At 35.9% G+C, this 27,282-nt stretch overlaps 1 protein-coding gene and 2 long non-coding RNA genes across 3 annotated transcripts in view; all 3 read left to right on the forward strand.

The window, feature by feature from the left end:
- The window catches only part of LOC133520522 (uncharacterized), a 101,305-nt gene that overhangs the window by 16,940 nt on the left and 57,083 nt on the right, over positions 1-27,282 (forward strand). The window lies entirely within an intron of this gene.
- Positions 1,240-2,462, forward strand: LOC133520519 (uncharacterized). The gene is made up of 2 exons (XR_009799767.1): positions 1,240-1,644; positions 2,203-2,462. It is a non-coding gene; the product is annotated as an uncharacterized LOC133520519 (long non-coding RNA).
- Positions 2,579-5,546, forward strand: LOC133520520 (uncharacterized protein K02A2.6-like). The gene is made up of 2 exons (XM_061854993.1): positions 2,579-4,728; positions 5,287-5,546. Exon 1 carries the CDS (start codon positions 2,809-2,811, stop codon positions 3,778-3,780), a length of 972 nt encoding a protein of 323 aa, XP_061710977.1. The 5' UTR covers positions 2,579-2,808; the 3' UTR covers positions 3,781-4,728; positions 5,287-5,546.

Raw genomic sequence — 27,282 nt, forward strand, 5'->3', positions numbered from 1 at the left:
ATATGACTTATACAAGTTTTTTTCAAAACGTAATATAATATGAAAACATTGTTCTACTTATATTGCTCGGTTAATAATAAATAAGTATGTATAGGGCATTCAGTTACAAAACTCCTCTATTATTACCTATTAGTAACCTCATTATATTTAATTGCCGAAAATTCTAGGGTAAAATGTTGTTCTAACGGCGCTGTTTATACAGACGTGGCCTTGAGGTCGGTACTTGCCTTTGTAAATATGACTTTGTCAAAATAAGACCTATTTTAATTAGGTTATTCCACAATTTTGCATTGTATGATAATTTCGAAACCATTTTTTTATAAATAAATACATATTATAGGACATTATGACACAAATTGACTAAGTCCCAGGGTAAGCTCAATAAGGCTTGTGTTGCGGGTACTTAGACAACGATATACATAATATATAGATATTTATGAATGCTTAAATACATAGAAAACATCCATGACTCAGGAACAAATATCCATGCTCATCACACGAATAAATGCCCTTACCAGGATTTAAACCCGGGACCATCGGCTTCATAGGCAGCGACGCTACCCACTAGGCCAGACCGGTCGTCTTTTTACTCACTTATGTCAGTCAGTAGGTAATTGACCGAGTGAACGCGAGGTTTCCGTTTCAGCTGGGGCAAAAATGCTTTCGTATGTCCGGCTGTTCTTTCTCTTCTCCCGCGTAGCCAACGTGCCAATAGTTAACCTTCCGTAGCGAACGAAACGCAACTATCACTGTTGCACTAATATGGAAGAGTGATAAAGAGAGAAGACTATACGCTACGCTATGGAGCGTTCACGATTGGGATGTTGGTTACGCGGGCTGGGTCGATAATTAAGAGGTGGCCAACGCAAGATTGTAGTTTTAATATTTAAATTCTTAATAAAAGGCGAATGCTTAAAAAACACTCTTAACCTAGATAATTATTTAGATTGCCTAAAAGGTTGGCTGGAAGAGATCCCTTAAGGGGATAAGCTCATCTTTGTACACATTTACTGTATTCTCTCTGTGTTATGTACTTGTTTTGTGCAATAAAGTGTTTGAACTACTACTACTGGTACTATTGTACACCGTGTTTTTTAAAACTCCTTTGATTTCAAGGGTGCATTTCTGAGCTTAAATCAAGTTACTTTCACAAAGACACTGGTATTCTAATTAACTCCATTTCGGAGACAATAGTTTTTTTTTATGTAACGGTTTACCGTTATCTTTAATTAAAATCCTATGAAATAAAAAAAATACAACTAAAACCTAAATATAATTATAAATTACTATAATACTAACTAATACTCACTATATATATATTGACAAAGAAATCATACAAAAACTCTAAAAAGTAATAAACTACACATAATAAATCTACGAACAAACGGAATTGACGACTTCATTTGCTATTAGATAAAACTAGATGCGAATACAAAGGACTACGTCACCCGCTCGCGATAAGCGATGTGCACTGGCCGGTTAATGAGACACATACGCGTCCGCGACATTTCTACCACGGCTTTGACAGCGAAAGGTCAAATAAACTAAATCTAAAACGTCATGAAGTGACAAATTTTTAATATGGTGAAATAAAATCTAAAACTAAATGTGTTAAGTTTAAGTTCCAGTATTTCCCCAAATAGGGTGAGTGTTTTGAATATTTTGTAGTTTTTAGAATAAGGTAACTTCCGTAGTTAATAGCATAGTAAGGAAACATATTCTTCATGCAATCATTTTACATTTTGTTCTTAATGGGTACATATTTCACTAACTTTTTTTTAACTGTAATTCCCTATAGAAGTAACGTTGGAAATAATAAGTTTCTCAATCCTTCTAGAAATATAAGTCTACCCACTTTGTAAAAATCTTGTAAATCATAGTTAAAGTTATGCTTAAATCTAATTTAATAGTACAAAATTACATTCCGAATTGTAGTTTTCATGCATTGGTAATGCCATTAGTTGTTTTTATGTTAGTAGAAGTAGATTTAATAGCTTTCGATTCACTTTCTTCCTTGTTTAAAAAAAATAATGATGTTTCTACTTGTGACTGCCACATCATTGATCACCATTTAAATGCTTTGGGGTTCACTAAACCAGCCTACTATTCAATTAGCACATTAATTTGGCCTAAATCCGGATGCCGCAGTCACTAGTTAAAAATCGGACTTTTCTTGAAATGGCCATTTTACCGGAATTCCAGGGACCAAGTCTGGGGTTTCAATTGGAACACACCGACCCCACTGCGCGTGCTCCCGTTCATGTTCCGGAAGGTTCCGGCTGAGGATCCGGAACCCTGCTGATGACGGCCTCCTCCACAAGTGCGAAACCGTAGTGCAGGGAAGTGACCCCTATCAAGGGCTTGTTTCCGACCTAACTGTGTAGTGCCAGCTCAGAAAAGACTCACGACCTTGTCCTTCTTTTAGTTAGTTTTTTTGTTTTAAATACATCTTGTAAATTTTACTCAGGTTAGTTTTCTTCCGTCTCACTCTGCAGTCTACCCTAATTAATGCGACGCTAAACGTCACATTTGGCGCCCAACGTGGGGCCAAATACAACAATGGGCGTGGTTTACAATGGTTGCCAAAACACTCCTACTTCATTTTTAAATTACAAAGTGACTAACGGTAGACTATTTAGGTTTAAAAAAAGTTTAAATCCTTTAACCCGTGAATTTGAGTGGAAAGAAGTAATCCCTCTCGAATTTAGACTCGACATTATAGTTAAAAACCATTCAGAACCTACCGCTGGCCACTTGGGCATATATAAAACACATAAACGACTTTCTTTAAACTACTTCTGGCCCGATATGCATCACGATGTAGTTAAATTCGTTTCAAGTTGTGATACTTGCTGTGCTCACAAGCATGCTACTCATGCTACTCTTGGCATTATGGGCCGTCCTAAAGACTGCTCACGCCCTTTTCAAATGTTGAGCATGGATCTTATAGGTCCCCTACCCCCGTCGAGAAAACAGAACACCTTTATATTTGTCGTGACATGTTGTTTCTCGAAGTATTGTCTATTATTCCCAATTCGTCGCGCAACCTCCGAGATAATAGCTAAGTTAATCGAGGAAAAAGTTTTCTTAGTTCATGGCGTGCCCAGCACTGTTCTTATGGACAATGGAAAACAGTTCACAGGCAACCTGTTAAAGAAGTTGTTTAATGACTACAATGTGCCTAATGTAAAATTTACGCCTAAATATACTCCGCAAGTGAACACAGTAGAACGTTATAACAAAGTGATCATTACAGCAGTGTCATCCTACATTGAAAACGACCATAGATTCTGGGACTGCAACCTACCTAAAATTCAATTCGCTATGAACACAGCTAGTAATGAGGTGACAAAATACAGTCCCTCATTTCTCGTTCATGGACGGGAGTTGGTCACTAGTGGCTTACATTACATTGACGCAGAACTAGGCGACGAAATAATATTTACCCCTAGAGATGAGTATGCGGAGAATCTGGGTAATTTGCGAAAAATTTTCGATAAGGTTCAATCCTCTCTAGTTCAAGCCCATGCCAGGAATAGTGAACACTATAACTTGCGTCGTAAGGATCATAATTTTAAAGTTGGTGATACTATTTGGAAAAAAACCTTCTACCTTAGCGACAAAAACAACATGTATTCCAAAAAACTTGCACCGAAATACGTGCAATGTAAAATAGTTGCTAAAAAGTCTAACTTAGTATACGAACTAGAAGACATGCAAGGGAATAATATAGGACACTGGCACATCAAAGATTTTAAGATCACCAACTACAAAGTTTAATAGGATTACATAATTCCCTATCAACGATTTCTATATTAACCGTCTAAGTTTATTCATTGGCCTCATGATACGGATTTACAAACGCTGGCACATTCTCTAAATACTCTAGCTGTTAGATTACATTCTTTCTACTTTATAAACCCCTACCGGTTTGTGAGTTCCAAGCCTATCAATAGGTTATCAAATCTTCTAAAGAGATCTAAAATATACGGAATAGCCAGCATCAGTGTCTAATATCACTGAAGACACTGAGGTTAGTGATTAAACTTATTTAAGACCCATTAATAAATACATGAGAGTATTAATACAATCGTATGTATATTACTCAATGTGCTAGGACGCAAAAACATATTTAGACATGTTTATTGCTTATTTGGCTGTGTGATGAATGTATGGAGAAGTGGTGTATGTTTAGATCGAAGCCTGAATGATAACTTGTGTATCTATTAAGTAGACAACAGAAATAGCGGGTTTTCCTAGTAAAAACCCTAACCTAAAAAGAGGGGTATGTAACGGTTTACCGTTATCTTTAATTAAAATCCTATGAAATAAAAAAAATACAACTAAAACCTAAATATAATTATAAATTACTATAATACTAACTAATACTCACTATATATATATTGACAAAGAAATCATACAAAAACTCTAAAAAGTAATAAACTACACATAATAAATCTACGAACAAACGGAATTGACGACTTCATTTGCTATTAGATAAAACTAGATGCGAATACAAAGGACTACGTCACCCGCTCGCGATAAGCGATGTGCACTGGCCGGTTAATGAGACACATACGCGTCCGCGACATTTCTACCACGGCTTTGACAGCGAAAGGTCAAATAAACTAAATCTAAAACGTCATGAAGTGACAAATTTTTAATATGGTGAAATAAAATCTAAAACTAAATGTGTTAAGTTTAAGTTCCAGTATTTCCCCAAATAGGGTGAGTGTTTTGAATATTTTGTAGTTTTTAGAATAAGGTAACTTCCGTAGTTAATAGCATAGTAAGGAAACATATTCTTCATGCAATCATTTTACATTTTGTTCTTAATGGGTACATATTTCACTAACTTTTTTTTAACTGTAATTCCCTATAGAAGTAACGTTGGAAATAATAAGTTTCTCAATCCTTCTAGAAATATAAGTCTACCCACTTTGTAAAAATCTTGTAAATCATAGTTAAAGTTATGCTTAAATCTAATTTAATAGTACAAAATTACATTCCGAATTGTAGTTTTCATGCATTGGTAATGCCATTAGTTGTTTTTATGTTAGTAGAAGTAGATTTAATAGCTTTCGATTCACTTTCTTCCTTGTTTAAAAAAAATAATGATGTTTCTACTTGTGACTGCCACATCATTGATCACCATTTAAATGCTTTGGGGTTCACTAAACCAGCCTACTATTCAATTAGCACATTAATTTGGCCTAAATCCGGATGTCGCAGTCACTAGTTAAAAATCGGACTTTTCTTGAAATGGCCATTTTACCGGAATTCCAGGGACCAAGTCTGGGGTTTCAATTGGAACACACCGACCCCACTGCGCGTGCTCCCGTTCATGTTCCGGAAGGTTCCGGCTGAGGATCCGGAACCCTGCTGATGACGGCCTCCTCCACAAGTGCGAAACCGTAGTGCAGGGAAGTGACCCCTATCAATGGCTTGTTTCCGACCTAACTGTGTAGTGCCAGCTCAGAAAAGACTCACGACCTTGTCCTTCTTTTAGTTAGTTTTTTTGTTTTAAATACATCTTGTAAATTTTACTCAGGTTAGTTTTCTTCCGTCTCACTCTGCAGTCTACCCTAATTAATGCGACGCTAAACGTCACATTTAATACCTAATAAGGCCCCTATGAACGGGTAAGTAATGAAACGTATACGTACTTATGGTATATTCCATAGAACATATAAACTGTAATAGTATAATATTGAAAAGTATTATAACATTCACTAAGAATAACGATTATAACGAATAACAACGATTATAATTTCATAATCAATAACACCCTGTAAGTATACTATTATTTATGATAAAATTCATGTAATAAAATGTTGAATTAATATAACTTTAAAAATATATAACAAACTCTAAAGAAAGTAATGAAACACACGGATGACGGTTGACAAGTAACGGGATTTTATTTCATAAGAACAGATATTACCATAGACATATGTTGTTACATGCCTGTACTAGATGGCGCTAGGAACTATATTTTAAACTTATTTTGATATATAAACAACACCCCCACTATATCAAAATAAGAAATAAACTAATATTTGACAGGTATAAACCAGTGAAACTATCTTTCATTAAAAAAAAATATTTTGTCTCTACAGGCATATAAAATAAAACATGAAGTAATTACACTATTCAAGTGAATATATAAAAATGATTTAGTGATAACAGAAATTAAGTAATAAAATCATTTCTGAATCACACCAAGTGTTTTCATAAACCTGTAATGTTTCACCTCTGGTAAACCTTTTGTTAACAGGTCAGCGGGCATGTTAGCGGTTGGCAAATATTTTGTTTCAACAATATCATTATCAATCACTTCCCTAATGAAATTATATCTAACATCAATATGTTTAGAACGCTTATGTGACTGATGATTATTTGCCAGCTTCAATGCGCTCTGACTGTCATTGTATATAACCATTTTATTGCTAAAACCCATCAGTTCCACTTCAAGGTTTTTCAAGTAAATGGCTTCACGGCAAGCTTCTGATAAAGCCATGTACTCACTCTCACATGAGCTCAAAGCAACAGTCCTTTGCTTTTTGCTCTCCCAAGAAATAGCAGAACCAGACTTCATAAAACAAAAACCTGTATATGACCGTCTGTCAATGGTATCACTCGCCCAATCTGCATCTACAAAACCTACCAGTTCTGCTTTTCCTTTGGAATATTTCAAACAATAGTCTTTTGTTCTCAATAAATATCTTAAAATTCTTTTAGCATAGTTCCAATGAACATAAGAATAAGAATTATTAAATTGACTCAAGTAACTAGTAGCATAAGATATATCAGGCCGAGTTAATACTGATAAATACATCAAGCTACCTATAAGTTTTTGATATGGCAGGTTTTCTTCACAAAGATTTGTTTTTTCAACATTCAATTTACATTCTATAGGAGTTTCAACAGGGTTGCAATCTTCCATATCAAATTTTTTCAATAATGTCTCTATATAATTCTCCTGATCTATAGTAATGAAATTTTCATCTTTATTTATATTAATTCTCATGCCTAAGTATTGTTTTACTTGACCCAAATTTTTTAATTTAAACTTTTGACTCAGTGCCTTTACAAGACTATCTTTTTCTGTACTATGATTTGAAAATATCAAAAAATCATCAACATAAACTCCAACAATAGTTTTCTTATTATTGTTATGATTTTTAACAAATACACAAGGCTCAAGTTTACTCTTAGTATATCCTAAGTTACACAAAGTTTCATCAACCTTTTTATACCAAGCAAGTGATGATTGCTTTAAGCCATAAACAGCCTTTTTTAATTTTAACACTTTATTTGAATCAATGACAGGAAAACCTTCTGGCAAATGCATAAAAATGCTTTCTTTAAGCTGGCCATTAAGAAAGGCTGTTGTGACATCTAAATGAGTGATATCCATATCTAACTGCACACTTAAAGCAAACAGTAACCGCAAAGTTGAGTGCCTAATTACAGGGGAAAAGGTTTCTTGATAGTCCACACCAAGCTTTTGTGTGAAACCTTTAGCTACTAGCCGCGCACGATATCTCACTCTATTGTCACAATCACGTTTCTTTTTTAAGACCCACTTACACTGCACAACACTCGCGTTATCTGGGGCATCGACAACTTCCCATACCTCGTTGTCCTCAAAAGACTGCAGTTCATCTGCCATCGCCTGCAACCACTGTTGTTTCTCAGGTCCACTGATAGCGTCTGCATATGTCATCTCGTCTTCTCCCACATAGGTGCTGGTGCATGTATTTGCAAAACCATAACGTTCAGGTTTCTTCCTCAATCGTTCAGGTTTCTTGGTCAATCTTTCTGTGACGTCCACTCTTCTTGGTGAAGCATTTTCTGAAGACAATTGCTGATTTTCAGATGTCAATTGTGACAGAGCATCTATTCTATGAGGTACACCTTCTAAAGACTGCTGCTGTCCTTCCTCTTCATGTTGATCACCATCATCCACTTCGAGGTACTCTGATTCAGAGTCACTGGAGTTAGGCTGGTTAATTGGCTCTAATTTAACCACAGATTCCTCTGTCAACTCCCCCACTGAATCTGTGTTTTCTATACATACTGTGACTGTATCCTCATTCTTTTTCTTCTCTAGAATCACTACATCTCGACTTGTTGTGATCTGATTCTTTACTGGATCATAAACTCTGTAGCCTTTTATGTTCTCAGGAAATCCTACAAGTATGTGCTTCTTGGACTTTTTGTCCCATTTCGTCCTTTTTTCTTTCGGGATGTGTACCATGACAGGGCTACCAAAGATGCGCAAACCTTCTAAATTAGGCTTTCTTCCTGTCCACATCTCGTAAGGAGTTTTATCTATCCCCGATGCTACTGATCGGTTCTTTATGTATACGGCAGTATTAGCAGCTTCTGCCCAGAATTTCTTGTCTAGGCCGGCTTCAAACAAAAGACACCTTGCTCGTTCCACGATCGTACGGTTGCTTCGTTCACTGAGACCATTCTGCTCTGCTGTGTAGGGGTTGGTTTTCTGGTGCACTATACCTTCATTCTTTAAGAAATCTTCAAATTCTTTACTACAGTACTCACGGCCTTGGTCCGTTCTTAAAAATTTTATTTTCTTGTTCTGACTGTTTTCCACCATTGACTTGAACTCCTTAAAATAACTTAATGCTTCACTCTTTGCTTTAAGGAAATAAATGAAAGTCATTCTGGTAAAATCATCAACAAAAATGATGAAAAATCTTGCACCACCAATTGAGTTTTTTTCCATAGGACCACAGATGTCACTATGAACAACTTGAAGGATCTCTGTGGCTCTTGTGCCTGGTGAGAAGGGTAACCTTGACTGTTTTCCTTCACAGCACACTTCACAGTTTAATTTACTACCCGTGAATGTTCCAGGGAAATCTATTCCGTCCACTAATCCGCGCTTCATCCTGTTTAAATCACTGGCATTTATATGACCCAGACGGCTGTGCCAGGTCTGACCATCAGCTGTTGACGATGATAGCATACAGCTTGGTGTTGTTTTTAGTTTTAACTTGTAAACACCATTGACTAGGTCTGCTTCTGCAACTAATTCGCCTAGTTTGTTGCGAATCAAACATTTTTTACGACCAAAATGTACACTATTTCCATTTTTGGTCAATTCACTGACCGATAGTAGGTTAGTCGTAAGGTCTGGCACGCACAGGACATTTTTCACGTTCACTTCGTATCCGTGACTTGTCGTAATTTCCATATCTCCGGAACACAAAACAGGTACTTTCGTATTATTTGCTACAATTATGTCTGGAATATCCGGCGAAAACTCTTTATTTTGCAGCCAAGCTTCATTCGCCGTAAAGTGCTGACTCGCACCGGAATCCACATAAAAATCGCTTTTATTGAAGTCTCCACTAAGAAAAACAACGCTAAACGCGTTAGTCTGCTTTTTCTTTTCTGTTTTTTCATTTAACAGTGGACATTGGCTTCGATAATGGCCTGCGTTTTTACATTTATAACAGGTTATGTTCTTCGTGTTTACATTTGAGTTTGACGTTTGAGAGGTTTGTTGTCTATGCTTGCTAGTGTTGCTGTACTTCTTCTTCAAATAACTTTTTGCAACTAATGCTGAATTGCATTCCGTTTCACTTACTTGACTTGATTCCATATCGAGTAATTTGGTTTTAATTGAATCTGCCGTTATACTGATTCCAGAGTGCTCGATAGCCATAATCATAGGCATAAATCGTTCTGGTAAACCAGCAAGCATCAATGAACCTACCCACTCATCATTGATTTCGAAACCTGTACCGGATAATCTCTGCGAGGTTTCAACTATTTGTGTCACATAATTCGTCATATTATCACAGTTTTCCAGTCTGATGGATATTAAATGACGAAGCAAAGTAATCCTCCGCGAAAATCCTGAATCGTCGAACAAAGTCTTCAACGTTGTCCACAATTGCTTCGTGGTCTTTGCATTCTTTATATGCACAAATAACGATGAATCAATCGTCAAAATCAGTTTCGCTCGTGCTTTTGCGTCTGCAGTGTCTGCTGCTGCTGTTATTGCAGTCCCGTCTGCTGGAGGTTCTTCCTTCAGATACTTGTTCGCGCCTTCAAGTATCAGCAAATTTTCTACTGCGAACGCCCAATCGTCGTAATTTTCGCGACCCTTAAGCTTTGGCACGTTCGTCAGAAAATTAGAACTCATTTTCACGCACTAAACACGAAAAAACACTAACAATTACTAATATTTTTTATTAAAAATACGGGAAAACGCCCATAACCTCTAAAGAAAGTAATGAAACACACGGATGACGGTTGACAAGTAACGGGATTTTATTTCATAAGAACAGATATTACCATAGACATATGTTGTTACATGCCTGTACTAGATGGCGCTAGGAACTATATTTTAAACTTATTTTGATATATAAACAACACAAACATTACCAATAATAATTCAAAAAAGTAATATACTAATAAACGCCTTACAATTCTCCAAAAAAAATAAGTCAGTTCAATTAGCTCGCAGTTCACCTAACACGCTCCTCCTCGCTTCGCTCGTCGTCGCACCTATCTATACTCCTGTCAAACAATACTCTTCCGTGACAGTATCTACACGCTCTGCTGCTTTATATTTAAATATTATTTAAAATGTTATTCGACATTTTGATATGTATACTAAATGTAGATTACTTATTTCAAACGGAATTATTTCTTATGCTCGTTAGGCGAAACAATGATATATTTTATGTATGTTATATCATTATGAGCTTATACTTTTTGAAAATAGACAATTCGTACATTATACTTAACGTTATTATACGTTATTAACGTTTGTAAAGTAAGATTATACCAAAAGTGCGTATACGTTTCATGACGCACCCCCTATGAACGTGTACACAACTTGCCTATGGGCTTGTTTACATATTGATTAGTGTTTAGTATGAGTTTATGCATTTCCTACTACTAAACGCAAGTACTATCTCGGACGATTGATGTTCGAAATGATATTGATATGTCAAGTGTTTTGTTTAGTTAAATAGCATGACCATGTTGTAACAACGCTAGATGCGTTTAATTTCTTATTACAAAAAAGAAAAAAAAACTTGAAAATTAACTATGGCATTCAGTTTCCTTAAATGTACTTAGCCATACCCCGAAATTAACGGAGTAAAAATTTTTACATAGTGTATTTGCGAGGGCATACTCTAAGAAAAACCTTAAAGGTTAAAGTTGGCTCGATAGAAAAAAAAAACACGAAAACATGTCTAATTTTTATTGTTTTTCGACTGTATGTATATTGTTACTGTGTATACCATAGCAGTATACTTTTAGTATTAAATAGCTAAATGATATAGTGGAGGGATTTGACTTGCAAAACTTGAAACAGAAGTATACTTTCAGAGATATAGAGGTAAAACGTTAAAATGCGCGCGAACGCCAAATCTTCCCTCGCATGTTTCGTGCGGTGTGTCATATCATTTGTTTCCTTCTAATTTCGGGGATATCACTAGGTCTACAGTTCACAGAGCCACTAGTTTAGTGCCTTGTGTGTGAAAGTAAAGATGGTAATTGGGGTTCGATACGGAACTAATGAATATGTAAGTTAATACGTATGGTAAAATACCATTAGTAACGTGCTGGCATAAGAATTCCATTTAGTGTTGTTAAAATAAGCCTGTCTTTTGTGGGGTACTATGGGTTCTCAATTTCTCATTGTATTAATACGACCTGTCTGGCCTAGGGGGTAGTAACCCTACCTATGAAGCCGATGGTCCCGGGTTCAAATCCTGGCAACTCTGGCAAGGACATTTATTGGTGTGATGAGCACGGATATTTATTTGTTCCTGAGTCACGGGTGTTTTCTATGTGTTTAAGTATTAATATATTATATATATCGTTGTCTAAGTATACACAACAACAAGCCTTATTGAGCTTACCGTGGGACTTAGTCAATTTGTGTAATAATGTCCTATAATATTTATAAACATTGTTGATTATTTTAGACTCAATCATTATTTTAGTAATCAATCACAAACAATTTCAAAAAATAATAATACAGTAACATTGATTAATAATTGTAAAAGTTTCACTCTGATCTAAAAATCTTTGAAATGACTTTTATACGTAAAATATTCTGATAATCCCATAAGCCCCAGGGAATATTCCCGGTAACAGTCCATCACTAATTGCATTGTATTGTAAGGGCTTCGGCCCTTTTAATTAGGCTGTCCATTAGTGTCGGGTCGACAAATAAAACTCGTATTATGAGTGGCCCCGGAACTGTTACTATTAATGTGATTGCGATCCCTCGTCATACGTCAGCACTCTCGCCAAATTAAATGGAAATGTGAGCGAGTTAGACACTGCTGGAGTATGAAAGGGCGCATTTAGTTTGTAGTTCAGCCTGCCTGCGGCTATAGCTTGGGTTGTTTGAAATGCACGGTTATAGCGAGATTATATTAAATTACAGTGCGGCTTATACTCTCAAGAGCAATAAAAACGGGTCGGTTTCTCTAGAAATTTCTACATAAAGTGACCCGTTTTGATTGATATCCAGTTTATAGTCTTTAACACAAAATAGACACAGGCACAGACATGAAATTGAACTACTGCCTGCCGCAGGCATATGGGCAGGCATAATAATTAAATTATTAGTTAGGTGTAGGTGATATCTAGTATTGAAAAATATTGTATAATCTAAATTATTGCGACTACGTAATTATCCGACTAAACACGTTGGTTTGGTTAATAAAATTATATTATTTGAAATACAGAAAGTAGTAGCAAAGTGAATTACATTTGTGTTCAGCAATTTTGAATTTCGTACCCCATTTTCCTACCCGAAATTGCAGGACACTTCATTTCGTAACCACATGAGTATGGTAAAAGGCAATGCGGCTTTTACAACTGCAAATCTTATTAGTATTAGTATTAGTAGGTACCTATTTTCTAAGACTTTGGAGACATTTTACATATCCAAATTTAATGTATAATTTACCATAGAGACTTATATATCTCTATTATATTGTAGTTGTTATATATTTTAAGATTCTTATAATGGTTTACCCAGGTATTGGCTGTTGTATTTTTTTATAAATGTTGCTATGTATTTTTCATATCACCATGCGAAGTCACTGTAAATTTTGTATTGACTTGTGAAAGAGCCCTTGAAACCTACTTGCTGATTTTAAATTACAATTTGGATAGGATTCATATCTTGTTTAAAGTTATTAAAATATTTTTAGTACTTAGCAGAGCTATCTATTATATAATATAGGTGTGTATTCCGTGATAATAAAACAAATGCCAATTAATTGAATAGCTATTTGAGGTAGGGAAGTGAAGTTTCACAAAGTTTTCGGCTCCGACACGCAACAGAGGATCAACTAATGCGTCAATCATGTTGAGCAACCATAAACTTTATTTGCATCGCGTAACTTAGGGGCTGACCTACATGTAGAGTACATTTATCACTACAAAAGGTAAACGTCCCGCTGCACTAAATTGTTATGCCCAATAACTTCCTGTGACCAGAGGCGTATTTCAATATTTGGAACCCTGGGCCAGTGGGCCCGGGCCGTCCCATGTAATAAACACAAAAGCATTTTTTTTCTCGGCACCCTCTGGAAACCTGGGTCTTGCCGCCATGGCCCCCTTGGCCCTAGGGTAAATATGCTCCTGTTCCTGTCACCCCTATTGCTAATGACATACTTATATTTAAAGTTGGCATCTTCTGGGACAGTGACGAGCAATCAGACGGTTACCTTAGAGTGAGGCCACACTGGTGCGTTGCGTTGAGTCGCATTATTTCGTCGCAAGCGTCGTCGCAGCGTCAACGCTGTGTCGTTTTACATATATCTTTTATGACATGCCACATTGATGCGTTGCGGTGACGCGATTTGCAATGAAAAATGTAGCAATGTCATCATTAATGTCAAATTTCTATAAAGATGTGACGTTTATAGATCGTGTTATTCACGAAGACGCGTGCCTTGACTCGTAATGTCATGCTATTAAAGGTTAGATTTGACAAATCTGCGCGTCATCGTGGATGACACGAACAATATAATGATATTTTTCTAAATAAGCTAGTTTTGCTTTGTTAAAATCAGAGCGAAGTTAGCTTAGATGGACTTTTTTGGCTCTCGTAGCTGTAATTGTAGTTTATGTAAAATATTTCATTGCATTTGAAACATAGAAAAAGAATTATTTACAGAAATTTTAATACCTTTACTTGCGAAACTTTTTGCAGACTTTAATTGCGAAATAAGCCATGAAACCTCCCAGGTCCGTCGAGAGCCCCCTGAAGTCGCCCGAGTCAACGGTATATACATATTTCTATTCAGTAAGAGCCATTGAGTTTACGGCCGCGCCACGGTGACTCTAGGATTCGAAGAATGAGATACTATAACGATAAGTTCTCATTTAGATATCATTTGTATGTAGTATAATTGACAGAAGCAGCTCGATTCGGCCAACCAATGTCACTTTGACGTTAGAAATATCGTAGATAGATCTTAGTGGGATCACAGCGGAATCCAAATAAACGTCAATTTTGACATGTCGTTTAGTTATAGATCTTTTAAAGACCTTAAACGTGTCTTAATCATTCTTCGAATCGGGCCGTCTATCCACGTACCTATTATGAAGTTAAAAACCTATTTAGTAGATTAAGGAAATGAACGGTAAAGTTGTAGTTTTCTTTCAGCACTGCACTTTTATTGTAATATACAGAACTTTTATAGTAATGGTATTGAGTTACACGTTTCTAATAGGTAGGTAAAAAACTTTTCTGGGTTTTCCCTTTATGCTTTCGAGTAGGCGAACTACTGCACACAAAAGTAGAGCAAAAGATCTGCAAGATTGGCCGACTTCCGTTTCAAAACTTCGATAATAATAAAATTATAAAGTGTACGGTCACGTCTGAAAATATCGATTCGAAAAAAGTGTCAAATATATGTATTCACGACTTTATTGCCCATATATTAAGGTAGTGTATCAGACGTGACTGTACACTACGGTACGGTGTGTAAGCAATATGCGGCTATCGTCTGTTAATTGTATGAATTTCGAATGTTGTAACGTTGTAAGGAATATATACCCTCATCTATAATTTATCTGTGATAAGAAATAAATAATAAATAATATTCACATTGCAAATAGGTTGACTAGTAAAATTTGATTTTTATCTAAAATCTAGGCAACTATGGACTTGATGAACTTGTAGGCAACCTATTTGCAATGTGTGAAAATTACCTATCATTTATTTCTTATCACATTTAAATAACAGATGAGGGTACAGAATTGTGGTATACCTTATATTATCTCATGCTATTTACCCGTTACTCTCGTATGCAAGAGTTTATATCCTTTAATGTTAGTATTTTATTTTACTATACTATAAATTTGTAAATTATAAACTAGGGGTTAACACTAACGTGTATGGTCGGTCGGACAAAGCAGAGTCAGTACGTTAGGATCGTGTCATTCACAAAGACGCGTGCCTTAAGTCGTATTGTCATGTTATTAAAGGTTAGATTTTACAAATCTGCGCGTCATCGTGGATGACAAGGACTATAAGAGCATACAAGTCATAATCGCACAGTTGTTATTTTCACCGAGGCCAGTGTAAGAATATGATTTGATACCGTTTCTCAAGTCTCACAAAGCGTGCTGCTTCGAGCCACGAAGACGTCTGTTCTACAGACACGGACAATAGAGCTGCATCCAGCCTGAGACAGTCAAAAAAGTCGTATAACCTTGCGGTTTTCCCTGTACGTAAGGCTTTCGTTATAACTACGGTAAGTGAGCGCGGTGCTCGTGAATCTTTTGAGCTCCCGTCAGGCGGATAGACGCGAGGTTTCGTGTGCAAATGTCAGTGCAGTGCTGATGTTTAACTTGACTTAGGATGCGTTTTGTATCCAAACTGCGCTTGCTGTATAGTCGTAGTTGTAGCTCAAGAAATTTGAAACAAAAGATTTCCTTTGGCAGGATTATCCCTTAAAATATAAAAAAGGGCTGTATGCAAGGGTCACTGACTTCAAAAAAGAGGAAGACATTTAATAATAAAACAATAATTACTTTAAAAATAAGTTTAGAAATTGCTGGGTTCGATTTTTTTTTAAAAGTACTTATTAAGCAATATTTGACATAATGGAATTAAAAATATCACAAATTATTTGTAGCTATATATTATGTACCTACATAATATATGTATAGTTAAGTTGTTCTAAGGACATGTATAATTTTGCACATTACTTGCGTCTTGAATTCGCAGAACTAATTTTTCAAGATTGATTTTGGAGATTTATTTATTTGACGGAGATAAATATATTTTTTAAGCGATGTGTTATAATATATATGCAGGTGACCTTAGCCATTGGACAAACCCTGAAATCCCACGTAGGGTTACTTCTCAGGAATGCTCTGACGTTAATATTTTTAAAATTAAAACAAAAGATAAAAAAAATATTTTTTTTGAACAAAAGTTATTTGCAATAATCGACAACATAAAAAAACACACTGTGTTAATCTTCGGCAGTGCTTTTGACAATTTGTTCGAAATTAGGGAAGGTGGAGATAAGGAACGAAATCTCCATGTATCAAAAAGTGTCATCAAAAAACTTTAAATAGGTGGCGCTACAATACCTAGAGTACTTGAACAAAAAAATCAAATCATAGACAGCGCAATTCACTCCGTCAATAACGCCTAGGTTCTTAGCTACTCTAGCGCTACTCTGGAGAGATTTGGAACTATTATTTATAGCTGACAGCTGGACACTTTTGCAACAGTTCTACCATAAGAGATGCCACTCCTCTTAATTCCACACTCCATATTCGAAATATTTGATAATGCTGACATTTTTCAAAAGTCAGAAGCTTTATTAGTGTCATAAATAAAAAAGATAATCAAAAAGGTCGAAGAAGGTTCCATACTATTCTTTTAGGATATTACCTTAGGAGCTACTAACATATACAGGCTGCTCCAAAGTAAAAAATGGTAATTTGTTAATTTCTTCGAGACAGCTACACCGGTTGTTATGATACTTTGTACATTGGTTCTAAATACCCTAATGCATATGTACATTTCGGCTTTGTCCAATAGCTAGGGACACACTGTATACGTAAATATATAATATATCATACAATAACTTAAAAATTGTACGGGGCTATAACTATTATATGGGTATAAACTAGGTTACTGGAGACGTATTTAGATGTCTCGTTGCTGTGATTGGCATGTTGGCTAAGCACTCAGACATTTAAACACTTGCAAAAAGAATGTAATATTCTCATGAAACTCCCGATTGGGAATTTATCAAATTACAGATAAGAACTTATCATGAAGATAAAAGTCAGCTGACTAAAAAGTGGTGTCTTTTTACGTCAACTTTTAGATATAATTTAAGATATTAATGAAGCATCTTACTTTTGGAATGATCATTCTTAGTTTCACTTTTATGTAGATTGTACGAAAAACGTTATCAATTAATTAATTTGTGCAATGCCCATATGAACTCTGCCCCTATTTGCTACTGTACATTAGTCAAAACCGCTTATTCGTGCCCAAGTGCATACATTTCTGATATTGCATCCCGCCTCGTACGCTCATATCGAAGCCGTCCCCAGGGCCCCAATTGTGATGATCGAGCGGAGCAATAGATGCAATAGATCAAACGTTTCACTCAAGTGAGCACGCGTTTGTATCGTTCACTGGGTGATCACTTGATCAGTTCGAAATGTAATAAAGATGCATTGCTTTGTTCGGTCAGCCATTTAACTTTCAAAATGTCGTGGCTCTTCTGAGAGCATTTCTCTACTCCTTGTACGACTTAATCTTGACATACGCTACAAATATGTGTAATTGAGTAATCAGTATTCAGGCACAGCTTTCACAATTGTTGGTAGTATGTACTAGACAGGACACAGGTATAGCAGCGTTGTCGGCGTCGGTAAGAATGGATTGATTCGGTGCGTTGCCTAACGGTTTATATGAGTTATAACTGTTTGTATGCTTTTTTGAACCTACTTATGTACATATTACAACCACTATTACAACCTAGGCATCTCTCCTTTAAACTGTTCATGTAGATGTTATGAGCCCAGTTTAACTAAAAAAGTGACAGCAGTTGACGATTCCAGGTCGCTACTTTTGTTGTGGAAATTCATTAATGACATGTCCGACCTTATATAATGTTCCCTTTGTGACGTATTTTAAAATTTCAGTTTTATTGTGATAGGGCCATCTGATCTATTACAATAATTAGAAGCGATATGGCAGCTACATACGTCACTTTCTGTTCTCAAGTTACATTCGGTCCCAGCATGTACTCATATGTATGTTTGATCTGATTCTGAGGAGTACCTATTATGATTATAATAGCTGTCTGTCAGTGTCAGTGTCAAAAGTGGAGTAATAAATGTGTCAGTGCCAATAAGTGGCGCTTCTGAAATGACATTTTTGACACTGACAGATCATATCCATAATAATTCCAGATCAAATTCATAATCTGTCATTACAACGCCTCTCTGACATATTAAGTTAATTTATTTAGGTTCAAAGAACTTACGAGTACATACGGCGTCGGAAATGAAAATTCTTCGCAGCGAAACCGACTGTAAATACCTGCCAGCGTCGACTTTAAAAGATTCCTAGATGTCTGAAGAGTAGCTTTTAACTAAATGTTTTTTATTTGCTGTAGTTTAGAAGATCGTCTTTAAAGATGTTCACATTAATGGGGCGACACTTTTAGTTCAAATAGAGATGGTAATAAGATATTAAAACCAAGCACTATTTTGATTAGAAATAAGAATATTAGATTTAACTAAATTTCACGTTGGCTATCTACGCTACACCGTGGCTTTTGTCAGCATTTGACTACATTAAGCGTGAAAAGACGTCGAACAATAAACCAAGAACAGGAGGCCTATTAAAAGTTGCATTTTGATGTCAAAAACGATATCTAAATGGTGTCATACTGTTATTAGTACGAGCGAGACGCTCGGGCGAAAGATATCGATAAATATGCAATTGCAATCGGTAATGGGAATTCTATGTGCGAAACTCAGAGGGGGTTTCTGCCCATAGATTGTCATAGTCGCTACGCCGTAGCCGCGTTAAATCTGTCACTAAACGAGAAGTAACCGCGATATTACGTAAGTACGTAAAAAGATAGACAGGTCGATACATCTTGTGCTAGTATTGGTTGACCCGCATTAGTTCTGAAAGTCAGACAGAAAATACACATTTAGGGTCGACGCATAAAATATTTTCTACGAAGCCTCATTTTACGTTCAAAGGCTTTGAGCTTCAAGTAACGGAATTAAGTTAGCGTTATCAAACAATTGTTACCCACAAGGTAAAGGACAAAGAAATTATTATTGTAAAAACGAGTATAATATACGTAAAGGGGAATGGCTTACGCCGGGAGCGATTTATTCAAACGACCAATAAATATTCAAGAGTAATTAACCGGTGGCGCCGATACAGAGCGGAATATTTTTCCGGCGTCGATTATGCGGTAATCCCCGAAAAGGTAGATTACCGCGAAGTGTTGCTAACTCCGTGAAATGCGGTCGAAAATTTCATATTTTAGTCCTGGAATGAAATAAAAATGATGCTTTAAAAATTAATCGGTTTATTTCATTCTTTTCTTTAGCCGTTGTTATTTATGCTGAGCATGATTGATTCGAGTAAATTCATTTTAATTTGAATTAAAATAGGTACTGATATATCTTAGTATGCGTTGTGTGCCTAAGTAGTTACCTAAGTATTTGTTTGTGTCCAGAAAAAAACGAAGGAAACGGTTGCGTACGCACTTATTAAACGAAAAAATATATATATTGCGACTCTAAAGCAATGCCACTAAAATATTGCCAGGGCCCTTAAGTTCTAACTGCTCTTTATTGCGTTTTAGGTACATAAACATTCAGATATCTCAATCGAGCATTTTAAATTGCAAATCTTTCGCTGACTCAGCGCGAGAATAAATGTAGTTGGCGAACTTAGTGTCTAACAATCGAACTGGAGTCACAGAAACGAATGCAAAGCGAATTACTTTCGCTGATCCATGGAAGTTTTACTATATCGAGGGGTGTTATCCCTTTAGCGAAGCGCAGACAATTCTATTGTGTAGAAAACTGACTAGGAACCCGGAGTGTTTGTGCCTAAATATCGATGGGAGTATTTTACAATAACCAATGGACAAGTCGACACACTTAGTGAACACACATAGCCATAACACATCGCAATGAATTGAGTCATTTAAGAGTTAAACGAACCTAGCTGTCGCCATACCTACATTGATGTTACGCTCTCATTTTAAAACTTAACTTACTACGAAAACTGCGGCTTTTTGGCGGCGGGTGCGGTGAAGTGAGAGATTTTTGATGAGTCATTCAAACTGGCGATATACCTAATACAAATAATTATCATAGGTCGATAATAATAAATGCCCATATTTTAATGATGCTGAGCTCGAATTCAGTCTCTTTCTTCTTCTTTTTATCGCACCATACCTACTCATACGTCCTCGAAAGTTCCGTGAAAATATTAAATTGATAGGAGTAAAACAGACGCAGGAAACCACTCACCACCTACCTCACGGCAACCTACTTGTGCGCAAGTTGCGCAACGCAATCAACACTTCTAATCAATTAATTTGATTACCAAGCTCTAATGCGCAAGCTTCTCACGCAACTCGAGATCAAGGATGTCATATTCCTGAATATTATGTTTTCTGTGCATTTTATACGTAGACGGGCAGTTGTGGAGACCTATGGTAATGTTATTGATCTCATCTTCTCTCGCAGCATATCAACCTATTGCAAGCTTCTATCAATATTGCATTTGCAAGTATTGGCACAAGGGAAAATCTAAAAAGCATTTCCATTTCTGACTTTATTTTTTGATGAGCGATATTGGTTACGGTTTTTGTTGAACGTATGTGGAAAATAGTCAAGTTTACATATTGGTTTATGTAGTAACTTTTTGTTGCAACAATCTCTAAACCAAATTTAATTTTTAGTAATAAAGAATACCTTATTGCACCACAAAAGGAAACTATTACAAAGATCCATTTAGGAAACCGAGCACTGGTAGGAACAGCCCGAATCAATAGTAGCGGATGGGACTACGATTCAAAAGTACCTATCCACAGTTCTCTACGTAATAGCTTTATAAGAGATGTCTCTTTATTTATGTTAAACAATTAGTGTAAAGGATACTTTGATACGTGACTTGGGTACTTAGCCAACTTGCCAATGGTTAACGCTCAGTAGCGTAGCGTAGTCCTTTACGTACTTTGGCTACGCATCCTGGGTGCGTAGACAAGATGCTAATCGTTAACGCTCCGTAGCGAATGCAACTGTCTCTGTCGCACTAATATGGAAGAATGATAGAGAGAGATAACTACGCTACGCTACGGAGCGTTAACGATTAGCATCTTGTCTACGCACCCTGTACAGACGTATCTATATTTGTAGAAGCATTAAGTGGTAAATACTTATGGGGTGTCTTTTATCCCCTACTATTGATACCGAATACTGTACCAACAGAAGGACTTATTGGTTTATATATTGAATATATTTATGAAAATGCTGTGGTTATTTTCGGTATAAATGTTATTTTGCTACTATGCAAACCAACCAGTTAAAACGTCAGTAATAATTAACGGGATGATACCAACATTAAATACATTACGTTGCAAAACGCGAGAGTTTAATATATAATTTTCGTCAATAAACAATTATAATAATAGGATATCATATACTTTGTAACCGTTTCGAGTGCAACATAGTGGAGTTAATGGAACTTGTACTCAGATCTCATATTGAGTACCTACCTAGTTTATGAATCCAATTAAATTAAGTACATTTAGTCACGTTATAATATTATTTTGCGTTGAAATAGATTCATACTCGTTCCATTGCCATGAACTTTCAACCCCTGAGGGTGTTGCGGATATATAGTTCGTGTCATCCACGTGACGCACAGATTTGTCAATTCTAATCTTTAATAATATGACAATACAAGTGAAGGCATGCGTCGTCGTGAATGACACGATCTATATATGGTAATCACCTACATCGCATTAGGCGATTCGTCTGCTCGTTTGTTTCCTATACCATAAAAATCAATTGTTTGAGTTGAAGTGAAGGTCACATAATTCCATATTTTATTACATTTTAACGGATTGACAGCATATCGGTATCTTCATCATTGAGTGAAGCGCGAAGTAGGCTTTAAATTAGTGGCTTTTAATATTGTTACTCTGTGACTTTTTAGTTATAGGTACATATTGTACTCACAATTTTAAATACATAATATCAAGCAAATAATAAAATTAAGGAACTAGTTTTACCCTTATCTACAGAATAGTCGATCAGTTCAGTTCAAATATAGGTACTAAGAATTTCACAAAATATTGTCAAATATTAAAAAAACAATTGTATAAAAAATATTAGTCTAGAATGTCGTTTTGAACCTCATAGAGGTACTACAATCGCCCCATCCCCCTCAGGTTCGGAATAGAATAGAATAGAATAGAATTTCTTTATTTGCCAGAATACGTATGGTACAAGATGATAACAGAAAAGGTTTTACATATAAGTGTCAGTATTCAGTCGAAGACACGACATGCAAAAATTAACATAAAATAAATCAGTATAGAAAAATTAAGAAAATAAAACAGTGGCTAAATTTTTCATAGTAAAATAATAATAATAGTAACATCCACTTGTAACAATTCGAAAATTAAATAATAGAATGTCCAAGAATAAATAAAACTTATAAAACTAACATCGATAAATTAAAATTTGATATTAAAAGTAAAATTGCAAAATGGATGTCGTATATAATTTATTTAAAAGTCATTGGGAGAATACATTAAAAATAAGATGTAAAGAAATATACATAAACTCTACTACTGAAAATTTTACTTTACTAATTTCTGCTCTAAAAATTCCCTAACACTGTAAAAGCAATTTTCAGACAGCCATTTTGTAATCTTATTACTAAATTGGTTACTATTAATTTGCTTTAGCTCATCAGGAAGACTGTTGAATATAACTATACACATATTGTATGCATTTTTGTGGTATACAGTAGAATGTGAAGGAGGCTGATATAACAAGTCCTTATATTGCGCTCTACGATTTCCGGCAAAAACATCAAATCTCTTTTTAAAAAGTTCAGGGTGTTTTTTCACAAATAGACATGCTTTTTTGATGTACATGCAAGGCAAAGGCAAAACATTAAATTTCCTAAACAGTGGTTTACAACTGTCCGTGATCCAAGCGTTGGCTATCGCACGAATGCACTTTTTCTGTCGAATGAACGCTTTTTCAATGTCGACCGAATTGCCCCAAAGTAAAAGACCGTAGTTAAGTACAGATGCAACATATCCGTGATAGGCAGTTGTTGCGGCCTGTAGAGATACCGGAACCGATGCTCTAAGTCTAAGCGGTGGTCGTGATCACAGCTAAGCTACGAAAGTAATGTGACCGCTTTCAGTAAGCCGAGCTCAACCTTGTATAGCGAAGCGGGTAAGATTTGCTGTGAATTCGCTTTCTGATCGCAATCTATGCACAACGGACCTTTATTACGCGCTATTACACCAGTGCTAAGTTTAGTGTAAAAATTCATAAAAATCCAAAACTTTTATTTGTTTCTCGGAAAAACCACTCCCACCTCATCATGATCATCATCATGGAAGTGGATAGGTGTATTTATCGGTGTAAGTACATCGATAGGTACACCTATCTAATAACAGCTTAACGCGAATCGGGGAATTCATACACATCTTTGAATTTCTGCGAAGACTTTTTATGTTTTCCTTCACCAAAAATACCCTGAAACATATTAATCATATTTCGTACAGTACCGAGAAACGAGACGGTACGAGACGGCCCATGTGATCATAAAAATAAAAGCTTTTACAACCCGAGAAGAACTCTAGTATGAAAACTGATTCTAATTGGTGGATAGCATACACTACTAGTGCAGACTAATGCAGGCTTTGCGTGAACAAGTGGCGCGTGGCGTCGCGTCGATGCTGCGTGTTGTTCCTGTTGCTAAACGAGCACGGGCGAGTCGAAATAGTAGGCGGACTTTGTTGAAAAAAATCTACCGGCGTTACGAAAAATTAGGCATCCAAATACTAATGGCATTGTCGAAGATCCTTTACTTTGACACTAAAGTCAAATAAATACATAAATGGGACTTGGGATTATTATAATGTAATGTTTACCCAGGTATTGGCTATTGTTATAAATGTTGCTATGTATTTTTCAAGCCAGTTTATGATGTCACTATAAATGTTGTATTGACTTGTGAATGAGCCCTTGAGGCCTACTTACAGAACAATTTTTGAATTAAACATTAACTCGAATAGTAGAAGTAGAAAGGAAAGGTAAATCTATTCTGAGAGACCATGACTTCGACTATAGTGTTAAAAGAATAGGCATACCCACCTAGAGCTATTCAGGATCTCGAGATCAAGTTATTCAACACCAGCCACAAACTTGACATAACCTCGCTCGCGCATCCCACATCATTGCATCGCTTCGCTCCACGCAAAAGCGAGAGTTCTCCAGCGCATCAGTATCAGGTACAATTTGCGACCTCAATATCCATAATATACCTATGTATGCCACAGCAGAGATCCCAATTATAAAGGTTATTACTGAGTAAACTGGTCGGGAAGTGTTCGGATAAGGAATATAGAGCCAGTATACGCCGCGCGTCGCACTAATGAATCAAGTTCGGCCTTCGGCCCTGGCGCGATGCCCGAATTCAACTTTTAATTGATTTGACATTATTCCGTTTGTGGATCCCGAGCGATTGCGACGCCCCTTCAATTATAACTCATCTCCCAATGAAATGATCAAACGAAAATTAATTTACGAAAGTTAAATGAAGTTATTAAAACAATATTAAGGCGCCTGGGAAGATGTCGCACGCCGCAGCGAAGGGTATTCTAGATTAATAATAATATTGTCTTTGTTAAATCTTGCGGCATTCCTTCGTAATTGATTACTTATTAATTTGATTACATATTTTGTCAATATTGAGCTTTTACCATCTTTAGCGATAAGACCGCCTGTTGTCTAACCAAAGTTTAAGCAAAGAGAATTTGAAATGGAGGTGGAATGTCAAAGAAAACTTTGTAGCTACAGTAAATTTACTGCCATCTTTCGACATATGATTAAAACTTTTAGAACGACATTTGAATTTGATCCTTTTTTTTAATTTATTGTTTTATTGGACCTTTATACCATTGTACATATCGGCCCTATCAAGTCCGCTTCTTTTGATCCTTATTCTTTCACTGATATGTGTTATATAAAGATGGCAATAAATTTACTGTGGCTACAAAGTTTTCTTTGACCATCTACCTCTATTTCAAATTGTCTTTGGTTTAAGTTATATGCTTAATTTGTATGTAATGTTCTTTCTCATATTGGTGAGCAATTAAGAATATTTTGTATTGTATTGTATCTTATACTATTGAAGATAAATATGCCAATTAGGTCGTTATGAAATATTAACGAAATTATGAATTATATTATACTTGATTGCCGTAAGATTGAAAGAATAATGAACATGAATAATATGAGTAACATTAATATATCCTCAATAAGAACAATTTTAAATGTATACAATCGGGCGTTTAATGTAATAATTAACAATAGATAAGTTCTTAAAACCAGTTTTTTAAAGAATCAGTGCTTTGAACTGTAGTATAATAAGTAGAAAACACATATATACTTTCCCATTTTATTTATTTGCTCTATGCAATTCAAGAATACCACTTTAAGACTATCAAGATACCTACAAGTATTGGAAAATAAAACTTTTAATAAGTTTAATTATCCCGCACCGTCTGCACGATATATCCTACAAGAGCAAGTAGGTGGAGAACACCGAAGTTGGCGATAGCTTGCGCGGTTCGTTCCAACTTGTAAATGAAAAGTTAATGCACAACTTTCTGACAGCTGCGGCCGCGAGCTTCGACCTCTTCACACCGCCGGAATGAGTCTCAACTTTTTAATTATTCTACGGCAATACCCCAGATATGTCACTAGGAATACACCAAGTCCTCGGGCCACCGAGGCGTTTTTAATTAATAGTACATACCCACATGTATATGGGTTTTGGTAATTGTAAGTTATTCCTAAAAGTATAAAAAACTTAGCAGCTCTTTTGGTTTTATTAAACCGCCGGAATGAGTCTAACCTTTTAAATTATTCTACGACAATGCCCCAGATATGTCACTAGAAATACGCCGAGGCCTCGGGTCACCAAGGGGCGTTTGTCACATGTACTTTTGGTAAATGTATAAGTTATTCTTAAACCTATTAAAAACTTAACAGCTCTGTTGGTCCTATTAAGTACCTACTCCTTATTTCAATTTCATGGCATTACCTTTCCCATATTAAACCTGGGGGCTGATTATTGCATTTCGAGCGCTCGAATTCGTCAGTCGAAAATCTGTGGAAAACGGCGAATTGATATTTTAGAAATATGAGCAATAGAAATAGGGAATCTAGTGGTATTGACCACTCGTTTTCAATTATATAAGTAAAATTTAAATGCCTAGTAGTGGAGATAAATTGAAGAGAATTACATGAAATCGAGCACTCGAAATTCAAAAATCGGCCCCCTGACCAGTAATATATGACCACGCGCCACATTGTGTAATTTCATTGGAACTAAATTTTTCATACTAAACTGAACTGTCACCCTATACATAAGAATAAAAACGCCCTCTTGAGCTCTTGACAATGATCATATATTTCTGGTCGGGCTTTAAAAACATAATAACCGAAACTGAATGAAAACACAAAAAATATGATAATACATTTTATTTGTTCTATTGAATCGAAAATATTCTTGCAATTCTGAGTAAACAAAAACCTGACCGTCGAGCTAAATCGGGACACTAAAAATAAGTATTAACAAGGCGCGAGCTTAGCTTGGGAGGACCTGGAGGCCGATTTTTGAACTTCGACCACTCGATATCGTGTATTTTGTTCAATAATATCTCCGCTACGAGGCATTTAAATTCTCCTACTGGAATAGGGTTGTTTTCATCTACAAATCTTAGGGCAGAATTGTACCCCAATAAATTATTATGGATTATAAGAACATGTTAAACTTCCTTTAGTGGACCTCTAATGAGCATATTTTTGTAAATATTGAATTTAAAATATCTTTTAACACACGTCACGTGACCCAAGTCGAAACGACATTGAAGATTCTGATGACGTCACAACTCTCGGTTTGACAGTTCGATCAACCAA

Source organism: Cydia pomonella, chromosome 8, assembly GCF_033807575.1.
Source record: "Cydia pomonella isolate Wapato2018A chromosome 8, ilCydPomo1, whole genome shotgun sequence".
Lineage (NCBI taxonomy): Eukaryota > Metazoa > Arthropoda > Insecta > Lepidoptera > Tortricidae > Cydia > Cydia pomonella.

Excerpts from the sequence above, each read along its gene's own strand:
- LOC133520520 (XM_061854993.1), top strand. The coding sequence starts at position 2,809 with ATGCATCACGATGTAGTTAAATTCGTTTCAAGTTGTGATACTTGCTGT.